General features: G+C 47.2%; 1 protein-coding gene and 1 pseudogene across 1 annotated transcript; both read left to right on the top strand.

The window, feature by feature from the left end:
• LOC102815523 overlaps window positions 1-8,050 on the top strand; it is a 19,788-nt pseudogene extending 11,738 nt beyond the window's left edge.
• A 2,490-nt stretch (window positions 8,051-10,540) lies between these two features.
• KCNS1 (potassium voltage-gated channel, delayed-rectifier, subfamily S, member 1) lies at window positions 10,541-15,587 on the top strand. The gene is given in 3 exon segments (XM_006839346.1): window positions 10,541-10,613; window positions 11,378-12,420; window positions 15,036-15,587. Coding segments are annotated over 3 exon segments (1,668 nt in total).
• Window positions 15,588-16,419: the final 832 nt, after the last annotated feature.

The raw sequence follows: 16,419 nt of genomic DNA on the forward strand, positions 1-16,419 counted from the left end.
TATCCACCCTGGCTTTGGGGTGCCTCATTGTCTCCCTTCTTCTGTTTGTCTGTGTATTCTTTCGCTATCCCTATCGCCGCTGGATCTCCCCTCCTCGTGAACCAAAAACTCGTGACAACTATGTCGAGGTCAGACCCCGACAACAGATGAGCAAGACAGGATCCAAAAGGATACAAGGGTCATACAGCAGTTTAGTGCCAAGACAGGATTCAAACCCAGCATATTAGTTAACTATAGGGTGTTACAAATCTCCACAGATAGAGCGGCATAAAATAACACACTTTTATTATCTCAATTTCTATGACTCAAGAATTCAGGCACAGCTTAGCTGGGGTGTTTCAGGGTCTCTGCTTTTTAAAGCTGCGATCAATGTGTTTGTCAGGGCCGGAGTCTCATCTGTGCCTGGCCTGCGGGAGGATCCGTTGTCAAGTTCATGTGGCTTTTAGTAGAATTTCTGCTTCTCCAGGGCTATTGGACTGAGATGCTCATTTCTTAACTGGTTGTTGGCCGGAAGTTGCCCACATTTCCTTCTCTTTCCAACTTGCTTCATCAAAGCCTGCCAGACGTCACAGTCTTATATAATCTAATAATACAAAGGACATCCTATCACCTTTGCCTTGCCCTATTCATTAGAAATGAGTCAGTGAGTCCAGCCAGCACATAAGGGGCAGGCAGAAGCTGCCTACCACACCCAGGCCTACTGAATTCCAAAAATGTTTGTGCCTTAGGCAACATTAGACCATCTCTTTAAGGTAAAAGCTAATGGGCTCAGATGGTTAATTGTGGCCAGGGACTGAGGTAGAGTTTGGAGAACAGTCTGTGCATGGCACATCAAGGATAGGCGTCCCCCAGAGTAACGTCTAACACCACCTCTTCCCACCCCATTGTTCATTACAATTCAGTTTACCTCCCATAACGTGATCTGAGGATAAAACTGGATTCTGGTTCCATTCTCTTCTGCCCTTGAGAAACAGGTCTGTCTTTTCTCTTTTGCAAACCTCTCCAGCTCCAGGAAGAACCCTGAGTTTTTGGGTTAATGCAGGATGCCTCAGTTTCTCTGTTAGTAAAACCATCAAATTGAGCAAAATTATCACCAAGCACCTTCCTACTCTAACTTCTTGCTTCGAGAGAAAAACTGAAATGGCACAGACTACGGCTGCAATGTCCAATACGGTAGTCACTAGTCACAGGAGCCTCCTGGGCACATGAAATGTGGTTAGTGCAAACTGAGACGTGCTGAAAGTGGGGGCAGTAAACAGTATTCTAAGAGGACTCTTAGAGATGCTGGCACCTGTATAAACCTTCCTCTTTACTTGTGGGTAGATCTGTGAATCTATTTAATGTAGCTAAAGGGAGACTGCCCTGGGTGGGCCTGACCTGATCAGGTGAGTCATTTCAAAGCCGAGCTTTCTCTGGCTGACGACAGAAGAAGAAGTCAACACTCCCAGCTGTCCAGAAGAAAGGAAGCTTCCCGAATGTGAACTGCCTATGAGAGGAATATAGCAAGAACAGCAAGCAACTTCTAGGATCTCGAAGCAACACTCAGTGATGAGCTAGAGGAAACTGAGGGCCTTACTCCTACATCTGCAAGGAAATGAATTCTGCCAACAAATCTGTGAGCTTGGAAGAAAATCTTGATCCCCAGATGAGAACGCTGCTCAGAGACTATGAGCAGAGAGTCCTACTATGTCCAGACTTCTGGCCTACATAAATTGAGAAATTAAATGTGTATTGTTTTAAGCTTAAATTTGTGGTGATTTGTTACGCAGCAATGAAAAAACCCCACAAAAACCTAATACAGTAGAGTTCAAAGAGAAACTGTGAAATCCAAACTTAGACAGGGAGAGGCTTTAGCAAGAAAGACTATTGCAATAGGGAGAATGAGCCCAGCTCAGAAACATGTAACCATCTCAAAATCAAACAGAAAGGGGCTTTTCTTTTACAGGGTAAGGAGGACCATGGTGATAAGCAGAATCTTTTAAGGCACAATTGGACTGCAAGGGAAAATGGCCCACGAGGGTTGTTCTGGCCAATCAATTCCCAGGAGAAACTGGGAATCACTTCCCACTTTTTTAGTGCTTGCTCTACCTTGGAGCAAGCAGCGCTCAGGGGCTGTAGGAAGAAGCTGATAAAGTTTAGCCAGGAAAAAGCAGACTGTTAAGAAATAGGCAACATTGGGTCACAGTAATAATTATTATCTGTCAAGTATTAACTCAATACAAGTAATCCTTTCTTGTATGGAATCTGCAGTACCCTCTCCCCAACCAGGCACGCTGTAGACACTCAAAACCTGCTTGCGGATGGCATAACCTTTAGGAAACTCTTTGGCATCGACTCCTACTTTACCCCCACAACCCAACTGAAAGGTGAGAATTAGGATTCCATAGGCAGATGATAAAACAGAGTCTGAGGAAAGAAATACTTCTGGGTTCGCAGCCCAGAAGAGGGAGAGAGCCAGGCAGAGCCTCTTAACTTGCCCTTTCTACAACAAACATAACAAAACAGAAAATCCTTCCATCGAGTTGATTCAGACTAACAGCGCCCCTATGGCACAGAGTAGAACTGCCCCAGGACAGGGTCCTGGTGTGGCACTAGGGAATAAGAACTGGACTGCAAACCACAAGGTCGCTGATTCAAACATAGCAGCTACTCCTCAGACACACTACACAGGTCACTAGGAGTCGGAACCGACTTGACAGCATTCAACAACAAGAACAACAACCTCTACTCTCAAAGCAACTGGTGAGGTCAAACAGCCTACCGCTTAACCACTACTGTGCCAGCTCTACCTCTCCCTAATTCAGACCCCTTAGGTTAGAGAGCACTCCAAATACAACAGGGGAAGAGCTGCCTTCTCAAACTAGAGTCGACCATGATAATGTGAATGGAGTTAAGCTTTCAGAACCTTCATTTGCTGATGGAACACAATTCAAAACGAGGAGAAACAGCTGCAAACACCCATTAATAATCAGAACATGGAATGTACAAAGTCTAAATCTAGGAAAATTTGAAGCTGTCAGAATGAAATGGAATGCATAAAGATTGATATTCTAGATGTTAGTGAGTTGAAATGGACTGGCATTGGCCACTATGAATCTGGTAATCATATGGTTTACTATGCTGGGAATGACAAATTGAAAAGCAATAGCATCACTTTCATTCTCAAAAGGAGTATATCAAGATCTAACTTGAAGTACAATCTACAAGGAAGACCAGTTAGTATTAGTTTTATTCAAATTTACCAACAAACCACTAAAGTCAGTGATGGTAAAACTGAAGAATTCTACCAATTTCGTCAGTCTGAAACTGATCAAACATGCAATCAAGGTGTATTGATAATTACTGGTGATTGGAATGCAAAGGTTGGAAACAAAGAGAAAGGATCAGTAATTGGAAAATATGACCTTGGTGATAGAAACGATGCTGGAGATTACATGATAGAATTTTGCAAGACCAATGCAAATACCTTTTTAAATAACATAAAAGATGACTATACACATGGACCTCAGCATATGGAATACATAGAAATCAAATTGAAAGGTTCAATCTCATCAACCAAAAACAAGGCCAGGGGCAGACTATGGAACAGACCACCATCAATTGCTCATAACCAAGTTCAGTCTGAATCTGAAGAAAATTAAAACAAGTCCATGAGAACCAAAATATGATGTTGAATATATTCCACTTGAATTTAGAAATTATCTGAAGAACAGATTCAATGCATTAAACACTAAAGAGCAAAGACCAGCAGAGTTGTGGGATGACATCAAGAACATCATACAGGAAGAAAGTAAAAGGTCATTAAGAAGATAAGAAAAAAAAGAAAAGCCCAAAATGGATGTCAGAACAAACTCTGAAACTTGCTCTTCAGCATCGACATGCTAAAGCAAATGGGAGAAATGAGGCAGCAAAAGAGCTGAACGAAAATTTCAAAGGACAGCTCGAGAAGACAACGTCAAGTATTACAATGAAGTGTGCAAAGACCTGGAGTTAGAAAATCAAAAGGGAAGAACTCACTCAGCATTTCAACCTGAAAGAACTGAAGAAATATTTCAAGCTTCAACTTGAAATATTGAAAGATTCTATGGACAAAATATGGAATGATGCAGAAAACATCAAAAGAAGATGGAAGGAATACACAGAGTCACTGTACCAAAAATAAGTGGTCAGTGTTCAACCATTTCAAGAGGCAGCATATGATCAAGAGTTAATGATCTTGAAGGTAGAAGTTCAAGGTGCATTGAAGGCTCATTGGCAAAGAACAAGACTCCAGGAATTGAGGGAATACAAACTGAAATCTTTCAACAAACTGATGTAACATTTAGGTACTCATTCATCTATGCCAAGAAATTAGGAAGACAACTACCTGGCCAACAAATTGGAGGAGATTCATTAGTACCCATTCCAAAGAGAGGTGACCCAACAGAATGTGGGAATCATTGAACCATATCATTAATATCACATGTAAATTAAATAAAAATTTTCTTAAGACAATTTAAAAACAGCTTCAACAGTCAATTAACAGGGAACTGCCAGAAACTCAAGGTGAATTCAGAAGAGACATGGAACGAGGGATATCACTGCTGACGTCATATGGATTTGGGCTGAAAGCAGAGAATACCAAAAAAGATGTTTGTATGTGCTTTATTGACTATGTAAAGGCTTTCAATTGTGTGGAGCAAGACAAGTTATGGAAAACATTGTGAAGAATGGGTATTCCAGAACACTTAATTGTGCTCATGAGGAACATGTACTGTAAGGACCAAACTGATTTTACCTGATTTTGCCTACCTAGAGACTGCTTGACTAATCTCTAGTCAGGCTCAGGAAAGCAATTTAAATAGACAAGGCCTCAGTTATTAGTTCCCTCCAGAGGCAAGGTCAATCTCCATTCTGTACATTAGCCTGAACACGTCCTCTAGCTCCAAGAAAATGATATATGTATAAAAAGCCAGGCAGCTCAAGGCCAGAGGCCAGATGTTTTCCTTTACCCTACCCTAAGAACAAAGACCACCAGTCCTGACCAATTAAACTGTAACATCCCATAGTTTGCCAATAGTTAACCAATCCAAAGATTGTAAAGCTGAGAAACCTGAGCTGTTTGAAAATTCTATAAAAACCCTGCAGACAATGAATTCGGGGCTCTTTCCCTATTCCGAAATGTCGGATAAGGTTAGAGACCTGGCTCGAGCTTGATTAAACAACCCTTATGTATTTGCATCGGTACATGGCTCCTGGGTGGTCTTTGGGGACCCTGAATTCTGGGCATAACAGTACATAAACTAAGAACAGAACAAAGGGATACTAAATGGTTTAAAATCATGAAAGGTTTGCGTCAGAATTGTATTATTTCATCTTATGTATTCAATCAGAATGCTGAGCAAATAATTTGAGAAGCTGGATTGTATGAAGAATGTGGTATCAGGATTGGAGGGAGAGTCATTAACATCTATGGTATACACATCAAGTACCAATGCTATTCCTTCTGTACACAGGGTAAATAAGGACAGGCAACTTAAGACACAGGCTACCTAAAATGAGGGGGTAATAAAGGCACGAAGTGACTGGCTTACACATTTTCAAGAGGGAGTTTAGTTTAAGAGTGTGTGGGTCACAGAGTGGACGGAGAAGGGCTGCTTGGACATTGGATACTCAAATGGGGAGGGGAGGAATACAAAGGCAAGAAGTGACTGGCTTACAAGCTTTCAAGAGGGAACCTGGAGCTAGGGAGCATGGTGGACGGCAGAACCTCCAGTAGGTACTATTCAATCTATCTGGGCGGAGCGGATGAAAGGAGATACAGATGGGTAACTCGTGATACTGTAGTGAATAATACTTATCAGGACGGACTATGAGGGTTGGAAATGCAAAGGTAGAAGTTTTGTAACAAGGAAGGGAGTGATTAATTCTCCAGGATAGGAGCAGAGGCCTCTGGGACCATCAACAGAGAAGAGCCGAGAGTGGGACCCTACCCAGAGAAACAGAGATGCCTGAGATAGAGACAGAGATAATGACGTGGAGTGATGACGCGACTGGGGACTTTGGACCCAGAGAGGGAACGGGACTGTGGGCCGAAAACTGGGGGGAGGAGGGGAAAGTGTAGGGGGCGGGTTTCTGGGATATACCCTTTGGGTGGTTGATGATGCATGGAAGGGATTGGAACCATGGCAATGAGATGATATACGATAGAATGAATGTAAAACTAAAGTTCTCCCATGTAAACTATCATATAATTCACAATAAAACATTAAAAAAAAAAAAACAATGTGGGGGGGAAGACAGAGTCCCCACTGAATATTGGAGAGTGTGTGTGGGGGGGGGAAGACAGAGTCACCACTGAATAGTTTTCATCTTTTCTAGATGGGTCTGGTGAAAAGAGATAGGGACAAGATTCTTATGATTCAATAATGAGTAACTGCTATCATGACTGTTACTGTCACAACTGTAAAGATAGAAGTTTTTTTAACAAAAACAGGGGAGTAGTTAATCTTACAGTCCAGAAACAGAGGAACCTAGGACCATCAAGGGAGAAGAGCACAAGTAGAATGTGGGACCTTAACCAGAGATGCAGTGACACCAGAGATGAGGAGGATATGGAGAGAGGGAGCAGCTGAGGACTCTAGACTCATAGAAAGAGAGGGACTGAGCCAGGAGGCAGGCTTGCAGAATGTGACCTTTGGTTGTTTACACTATTATATATTCCTGAGTGTGTATGTGTATATCTCCCCACCTCCCACCCCCCTAAAAAGAAAAAGAAAACGAAAAACAGAGGGAATGGAAGCAAATACTGTTGATGATGCACGGAGGAGACTAATCATTGCAATGAAACAATGGTGTAAAGAAAGCTGATGTTCTCCCATGTAAACTATCACTCAGTTCACAATATAAAAGAAAAAAGAAATCAAATGACATATTGCATTAGGCAAATCTGCTGCACAAGAACACTTTAAAGTATTCAAAAGCAAAGGTGTCAGTTTGAGAACTAAAGTGAGCCTGACACAGTATTTTCAATAACCTCATATGCATGTCAAAATTGGACATTATAAGGAACACTGTAGAAGAATTGATGCAGTGAGTTATGGTGGTGAAGAATATTCAAAGTACCATGGACTGCCAGAAAACAAATCTGTATTGGAAAGAGTATAGCCAGAAGGCAACCAGAGCTCCTTAGAAGCCAGGATGGTGAGACTTTCTCTTCTCATAGTTCAGACATGTTATCAGGAGGCACCAGTCCTTGAAAGATATCATGCTTAGTAAAGTGGAGAGTCAGAGAAAAAGAGGAAGACCCCCAAGGTGATGTACTGACACAGTGGCAGCAGCAAATGGCTCATGTGTAAGAACAATTAATTGAGGATGGTGCAGGACTGGGCTGTGTTTCACTCTGTTCTGCACAGGGTCACTATGAGTCGGAACCAACTGGATGGCACCTAACAGCAACAAAAATTCAGACCCCAGAAACAGTCTAGGAAGATGTGGGTTCCAACTACTAGCGTCATGCCCTGGAGCCAATGACAGCCTCCTTTGTAAGATAGGACAGAAGGGCCCGTCCCTGTCAAGTTTGCCAGGAATAAATGAGATAATTCATCTGAAGCAGAGTGCCTGCACATACTAAATGCTCGATTAAGGAAGCTATTATTATTGTTGTTGTTATTGTTTCCTTTGCCAGAGAAACTATGCCTGCAAGCCCTCTCTTAAGATGATCCCATCACTGAAATGACCCCTTGTCCCAGACACCATCACCCACCCCTCAACAGAGTCAGAAATAGAAACCACAGCCTCCGGACGCCGGTGGCCTCCCTCCCTCCCCCGCGGCGGGCCGGCAGCAATCGATGCAGCCTCAGCAGTGGGGGAGCGGGGGACTGAGGGAGGCCGGGAAGGAGGGGGCGGTGTGGCCTCCCGCAGCAGCGCGGCTCAGCAGGCCAGGGCAGAGATGAGCCCGGGCGCGGCCAGCGGCTCCCAGACTCCCACGGCACCTTCAGGAGACACTCCAGGCGCCCAGGAGGGGGCTGCGACAAGTAAGGAGAGCCCCCTGGGGAGGGACATGGTCTAGGGAAGGGGCAAAGGGGAGGCTGACTGGGATTTGGTTGACTGTCCCCTGTCTGGTGCCAAGGAGAGGGGTATGTGGAAGGATGGCATGTTTAAGAGAGACTGGGGTTAGACCTTTGCTCATCTGTAAAATGGGTTAAAAAGCCTCCCTGCAGGCTGGTGTGCATGGAGCTCAGCGCTGGGTCCTGAGCGTTGCTGGACTCAAAAGAAGTTCTTAGAGAAAGACTGGAGTCAAAATGCCTGATTTTCCATCTCACATGTGCCACTCCGGCTGTTGTTGTTAAGTGCTGTTAAGTCGGTTCCGACCCATAGGGACCTTGTATAGGGTTTCCGAGGAGCAGCTGGTAAGCTTGAACCGCCGACCTTCCCGCGGAGCAGCTGGTGAGACCGAACTGCCAACCTTACAGTTCAAATGGCTTTGCAGTCTGGCGCATTAACCCACAATGCCACATCAGGACTCCACTGACTAGCTGGGTGATTTTGAACAAGTCACTTGATCTTTTTAACTGACCTGCAGATTCTCCCCAAGAAATGTTTGTTAGACTAATTACCCCACTGCATAAAGCAGGATAGTGAGTTCCAGAAAGAGGAAAGAATTCACCCAAGGTCATGCAGTTAATGGGTGATGAGCCTGGTTTATAAACCTAATTGGCTGACTCCAAGTCCAGGTGCAGGGGGCAGGAGTGGAACTTACATGCATTTATTATGCACAGTTTTTGGTGCCAGGAGCTGTGCTGCCAATAAGCATCTTGCATCCTTTGATCCTGGTAACTCATCACATTATAAAGTACTGTGTCCCCCAGTTTACTGAGAGGGGAACGTTGTTGTTGTTATGTGTCGTGGAGTTGGTTCCGACTCATAGTGACCCTGTACAGGATTTCCAAGGTTGTAAATCTTTACGGGAGCAGAAAGCCTCATCTTTCTTCCATGGAACTGCTGGAAGTTTTAAACTGCTGACCTTAAGGTTCTCAGCCCAATTTGTAACCGCTACGCTACCAGAGCTCCTTGAGAGGGGACTAGACCTGCTTAAAATCACCTGGCTTGCAGAAAAGTGGCAGACTCAGAATCTGTCCAGAGGGGACTTTTACTGAGGCATTACTGTGTTGCAGAGGCTTTGTACTCACACTCCCAAAGGCCTTCACCAGAAGTACTATTATTTCCATTCTATAGATTAGAAAGCTGATGCCAGAGTGGGAAGGAGACTGGCCTGAGGCCACACAAGTGACAGAGCCAATAAACAGGACCCTGACTCACCTGACGCCAAGCTCAGGGTAAGATACCACCACTCCCTGCCAGGCACTGGACTAAGCGCTTGGGGCCACTCAGGCCTCACATCCAGCCGAGGAAACAGGGATACTGAACCCATGGGGCATATGAGATCCTGGAGGGTCAGGGAGTGAATGCTAGCTGAAGCTGAGCATGTGTCATCATCTACCTTAGTTGTCCAGCCATCCTAGTGGTAGGTGCTACTGTCTCCATTGTGCAAATAAAGAGACCTTGAGAATAGGAAAGGTTCCTCAAGGCCCCAAGGTGCAATAAAAATCCACTGCTATCAAGTCAAGTCCAACTCACAGTAAGTAACCTACAGGACTGAGTAGAACTGCCCATAGCTTTTGCAAGGCTGTCATCTTTACAACCTGCTAACTGACTCGACGGCAACCACAACCACCACAAGCTCCTGATGTGGCCCTGTAGGATCAGCACAAGACTGCTAACCACAAGGGCAGCAGTTCAAACCCACCAGCCACTCCTTACAGAGTTGCTATGAGTCGGAGCCAACTCGAGGTACTGACACAACAAAAATCTTTTCAGAAGCAGACTGCCACATCTTTCTACTGAGGAACAGTGGGTTCAAACCGGCAACGTCTTGGTTAGCAGCCAAGCGCTTAAGCACCACACCATGAGGGATCCTTTTAAGGTGCAATAAAGGACTCCAGAAGACAGCAAGACAGGTTGATAATTTCAGAAATACCTTCTGTGAGGTAGGGCTGATGCAGACATTTCCAGCCCAAATCCAAGGCCGATAAGTAAATTCTGAATCACAGTGACCCGAGACCCTATTAGAGAGAGTACAACTGCCCCATAGGGTTTTCAAGGATATAAATCTTTATAGGAGCAGACTGCCGCACCTTTCTTTTGCAGAGCAGTTGGTGGGCCTTTGGGTTAGCAGCCAAAACGCTTAATCACTCTCCACCAGGGATCCTCATAAAGATATTATGTCATTGCATCTTTGTAACCACACTTGAGGTGGATATTTTTACCTTCATTTGACAGAGGCTCCCAGAGGTGGTGTGGCTTGTCCAAGGACACACAACAGAACTAGAGTTCAAGGTTGCGTCTGACTGAATATAGAAGCTTTACACGGTCTCAGTCAGTGACTCTCAAACTGGAGCATGCATCAGAACTACCCTCTAGGCTGCTGGACCCCACTGTCCATGGTCTCATTAAGTCTAGGAAAGGCTGCCAACTTACATCTCTACCAAACTCCCAGGTGATGCTGATGTTGCTGGTCCAGGGAATACATTCTGAGAACCACAGGATTACATCGATCTTCCCAACAGTTGGTGGTAAGCATTACTGATTCCCATTTTGCAGAGGAGTAAACTGAGGGTGTGAGTGTTAGCATACCCAAGATCTCACAACAGGCCTCTGGTTTATGTAACTTCAAGTTTATCTGAAAAAGGGAGAAATGTATGAGTATCCACTAGGTGCCAGGTACTCTGGTAATGCCATGGTTAAATCCAAAGGTTCAAATCCACCAGCCACTCCCCAGGACAAAGATGTGGCAGTCGCTAAGAGTGGGAATCGACTTGATGGCACAGTGCAGATCATTCTGCCATTCACTTATTTACATAATCCTTCAAGAAAGAGCTCAGCATCTTTTGTAACAGGAGAAAAATAAAATGAGGATGGGGAGGATAAAAACGCAGGCCTGACACTGGGTCTAGACTGCATGTGTGTACCAAGTGCATAAACAGAACCTTCAACACCGCTGACTAGTAGATGATGTTGTTACTGGGTACCTATTTTGACTCACAGCGACTCCATATGACTGAGTTGTTGTTGTTGTTGTTGTTAAGTGCCGTTGAGTCGGTTCCGACCCATAGCGACTGAGTAGAACTGTCCTTTTGGGTTTTCTAGGCTTTATGGAAAGATTGCCTTATGTTTCTCTTGAGAAGTACCTGGGTGGGTTGAACTGCGAACCTTTCAATTAGCAGCTGAGCACTTAACCGTTATGCCACCAGGGCTAGTGGATGGGGCCCTGGATTTTAACCTTAACCTCCTTGAGGAGGTTGAAATCCTCCTCAGCTCACCTTTCTGGCATCCACAGACTGCCGCTCTGCAGTCATGGTAAGCGAGTCCCCCGGCCCGGGCGCCGGAGTCCCCTGGCGGCGAAGGGACGAGGCGCTGCGCGTAAACGTCGGAGGAGTGCGTCGGCTGCTCAGCGCATGCGCTGTGGCACGCTTCCCGGGCACGCGGCTGGGCCGCCTGCAGGCCGCGATGTCAGAGGAGCAAGCTCGGTGCCTATGCGACGACTACGACGCAGCAGCGCGCGAGTTCTACTTTGACCGGCACCCGGGTTTCTTCCTGGGTCTGCTGCACTTCTACCGCACCGGCCGCCTGCATGTGCTCGATGAGCTATGCGTCTTTGCCTTCAGCCAAGAGGCCGACTACTGGGGCCTGAACGAGGGCGCGCTGGCCGCGTGCTGCCGTGCGCGCTACTTAGAGCGGCGCGTGACACGGCCGCGCGCCTGGGACGAAGACAGCGACACCCCAAGCAGTGTGGACCCGTGCCCAGATGAGATCTCCGACGTGCAGCGCGAGCTGGCAAGCTATGGCGCCGCGCGCTGCGGACGCCTGCGCCGCCGCCTCTGGCTCACAATGGAGAACCCTGGCTACTCGCTGCCCAGCAAGCTCTTCAGCTGCGTCTCCATCGGCGTGGTGCTCGCCTCCATCGCCGCCATGTGCATCCACAGCCTACCCGAGTATCAGGCTCGCGAGGCGGCGGCTGCCGTAGCTGCAGTGGCCGCTGGCGGCAGCATAAATGAGGCACACGACGACCCGGTGCTGCGGCGCCTAGAGTACTTCTGCATCGCCTGGTTTAGCTTCGAGGTGTCGTCGCGCCTCCTGCTGGCGCCCAGCACGCGCAACTTTTTCTGCCATCCGCTCAACCTCATCGACATCGTGTCCGTGCTGCCCTTTTATCTCACGCTGCTGGCTGGAGTGGCGCTCGGTGATCGGGGTGGCGCGAGTGGTGAGGATCTCGGAGACCTGGGCAAGGTGGTGCAGGTGTTTCGCCTCATGCGCATCTTCCGTGTGCTCAAGCTGGCGCGTCACTCCACCGGCCTCCGATCGCTGGGCGCCACGCTCAAGGTAGGTGGGGTTGGAGGAGCCCGCAGGTGAATGGCGTGCTTTCCTACGAGCCTTCCCCGTCCAGCCACTGCGCGGTATACTGAGACGTTCTCGTTTGTGTCAGGCCTTGGCTAGATTCTAGCTGCCCGTTTCACTCCTAATCGGACCATCCCAATAGCTATGTAAGGAGGGTCTTGCTCTTCTGTCCATTTCCCAGGAGAGAAAACAGGTTTTGCTTGTCACTCTTGATATTTATGTCAAACATAAAATAATACGTAGCACAAAATATATTTAGCATAATACTGACTTCTTTCCTTGAGCCTCTTTGGGGGGCATTATCAGGGACACATAGTCACAGGTCACCCTTAATAAGCTAAGTCTAGCAATAATCCCGGAACTAGCCGTTACTGAGCACTATTTCTGTGCCAATTTCAAATCCATTATAGATCCAGTCCTGAGGACAAATCCCTCAGGAAGATGCGGTTATTTAACACCTTACTGTCGCCAGTGAACCGAGGTTCAGAGGCTGGGATTTTTAAAGCGTTCTTGCAAGGTAGTGCGTGCTCCTTGTGCCCGGCGCTGCGCTAGAGTGAAGCACCACCCGGGGGAGCTCACGTCTGTTGGGGTGAGGGGAGCCTGGTTTGAGAAGGGCAGTGGATGGAACCAACAGCTGGTGCCGCGGCCTGAAGGTGAGAGAGGCCAGGCAGAGGGAGGATGTGGGGTGGGGGAACGCTGGACAGGAGACCGGAGAGGTAAGTGGGAAGTAGTACTGAAGGTCCATGACTCTGCCCACAGTGTGGCCGTGTGAGGGGTTTAAGCAGCGGCAGATCTTACGTGCACTGTTTTGCAGGGGTTGAAACCAAGGCTCTGAGAGGTGGTAGGATTTATCCAAGGTCCCCCAGCAGTAAGTGGCCGAACTCAAGGAAAACCCAGCTGTACTTGACTCTAGTACCCCATACTTTCTCTTAAAGCTTCTTTCAACTCTAAGAATCTCTGGAAAGTGCTGGAAGATTCCTTTTGAACGCCCTCACGCCAGGACTGCCAGGATCCTGGGCACAGAACCCAGAGCAGGAACTTGCATTAGCCAACCCTGAACTCTCCTCTATTCCTACCATGCAGAGAGCCAGATGGATCTACCATATAGGCTGGGAGAGGGAAGAGTACTGACCATGCTCTAGATGCACACCTGGCCAGCAGCAGCTTTGTTCAAAGCGTGCTAAAAATGCAGGTGCTCAGACCCTATCCCGGCTACTGTATTGGGCTCTGCCTTGCAAACAAGGTATCCACGTGGTTACTTGAGAGAACAGGCAGAGGGACAATGGTGGACAACATAAAAGTCTACACTAGACCCAGGCTTCTCAATCAGCACAATTGACATTTGGGACTAGAAAATTCTTTCTTGTGAGGGCAACCCTGTACATTGTAGGATGTTCAATAGCCTGATTTCTACCCCTGGATGCCAGGAGGATACTGATTCAAGTTGTCACCATCAAAGTTATCTCTCAACAGTACCAAATGCCTCCTGAGGGGAAAATAACCCAACAGTGGAGAACTGCTGTGCTGACCCTTGACCTCAGGGACAGACAGCCCCCACTCATAGACAAGTACATCCTCCACATACCCTTCTCTAGCTTCCCTGAGGGAAGTACTTGTCAGAAATATGATAGACCATTCAAAAGTATACAAAGCCAACTCTTTGCATTGTGTAATATGTTGTTATTGTTGGGTGCCATCAATATGACTCTGACTCATAGTGGTCCTATGCATGACAGAACAGAGCACTGCCTGTTGTTATGTTTGAGCCCATTGTTGCAGCCACTGTGCCAACCCCACCCCCTACACACACACACACACACACACACACACACACACCTGTCATTTTATCATACTATGGTGGCCTACATGTTGCTGTGATTCTGGAAGCTATCCCATTAATGTTTTCAATAGCAGCAAGGTCACCCATGGTGGACCGGTTTCAGTGGAGCTTCCAGACTAAGACAGACTAGGAAGAAGGAATAAGTGATCCACTACTGACGATTTAGCCCTTAAAAACCATATGAATAGCAGCAAAACATGGTGTAGACTGTGGTTTATTTGGTTCTGCGACAGTGTAAGAGTCGCAAGCTTTTCATTCATTAACTGCTGCCAACAGTGCCTCCTGTGTTTAGAAAACCCACCTCTAGCCCTGCAGGCACTTTGTTGTTGTTAAATGCTATCGAGTTGGTTCTGACACATAGTGACCCTGTATAGGATTTCCGAAGAGTGACTAGTGAGTTTGAACTAATAACCTTGCGGTCAAGTGCTTATCCTACAATGCCACACTAGGACTCCTGGCCTCTGGGTGTGGCGCCGTAGAATAAGCACTCGAGGTTGGTTTGAACCCCAAGGTCGGGGATTCAAATTCACCAGGCGCTCCTCAAAAACCCTATACAGGAACCAACTCCACCACACTTAACAACTGTTACAGTTTGAAGATCTTAGTTTGGATCAGGAGAGCTGGGTCTTGGTACCAGCCCTACCTTGCTGGGTGGCTTTGGGAGTGTTCCTTCTCTTCTCTGAACCTCGATTTCCCCAAGTGTCCACTACAAGTTCTGTCAGCCCACCTGACTCTGATGAGTTCCTGTACTTTCTTTCAGCACAGCTACCGCGAGGTGGGCATCTTACTGCTGTACCTGGCCGTGGGAGTGTCTGTGTTCTCTGGTGTGGCCTACACAGCTGAGAAGGAGGAGGATGTGGGCTTCAACACCATCCCAGCCTGCTGGTGGTGGGGTACCGTGAGCATGACCACCGTGGGCTATGGAGATGTGGTGCCAGTGACAGTGGCTGGCAAACTAGCAGCCTCAGGTTGCATCCTGGGGGGCATACTAGTGGTGGCACTCCCAATCACCATCATATTCAATAAGTTCTCCCACTTCTACCGACGCCAGAAGGCCCTGGAGGCAGCCGTGCGCAACAGTGGCCACCGGGAATTTGAAGACTTACTGAGCAGCATTGACGGAGTATCAGAGGCATCCCTAGAGACATCCCGGGAAACTTCTTAGGAGGGAAGGTCTGCAGACCTGGAGACCCAGGTCCCAATGAGTCTTCAAACTCTCAGGTATTCCGAATCCAGGGCTCCATGTCCCCTTTCCTCCGCCCTGGAGAGTCAGCTAAACTACTGCAGAGATTCCTCCCTAGTTCTTTTCTGAGTGCATGACCTGCTCTGCACCCCTCACCCTGGCCTGAGGCTAGGTCCTTTCCTTCAGAGGTCAGGGGAGGAAGTGTTACCTGCCATTCTGAGTCTGGAGAACAAGCCGGGGACCTTTATAAAAGACACTTCCAAGCGAAGTAGCCATGAGCCAGATCAAGGAAGCCAAGAAGATAAACTTTCTCAGTACCTTCTATTAGCCATATCACATTTGACCCCAGGTTGGAGAATGAGAATTATCCCCATTTCACAGATAAGGAAACTGAGGCTCAAACTTGAGCCACACAGATGTCACACAACTAGAAGCGGTGGAGCCAGCTTTAGAATTATTTATCTGCCACCATCAAGTGTTGCTTCTGCTCTCACAAAATTTGTATATGGTTTTAGGGGTTCCTGGATCCCTGACATGGGTCTATAGGGTAGAACCCACTGTTAGAGAACAGGAAGGTACCAGACAGGAGATTTGGATGCAGGAACCCTGGACCTCAGCTGTGATACTTTTCCGCGAGCTTCCACTACTGACAGGACCCACTTCTAAGATGCAGCCAGGAGGAAAGAGCAGAGAACTGCCTCCACAGCTGACTGACGTGCATGATTTACTACACAGTAGTAGCCTGCAGTTTCCTCCCTGGGCTGCCTTGAAATCAAGGCAATCTGGAAGGGCTCTTGTAGAGGGACAGAAAACCTGCTGTCTCCAACAGTGCCTGCCCCGTCTCCAGAGTCAGACCACCTGTCTGTCATACTGAGACCCAAAGGGAGATGAAAACCAACTGGAGACCCCAACTGAAAGCTAGCTCTTAAATGTTGGTGGCAAGTGGCTGCTAAGCGTGGAC

The sequence above is a fragment of the Chrysochloris asiatica genome, unplaced genomic scaffold (assembly GCF_000296735.1).
Source record: "Chrysochloris asiatica unplaced genomic scaffold, ChrAsi1.0 scaffold00023, whole genome shotgun sequence".
Classification (NCBI taxonomy): Eukaryota; Metazoa; Chordata; class Mammalia; order Afrosoricida; family Chrysochloridae; genus Chrysochloris; species Chrysochloris asiatica.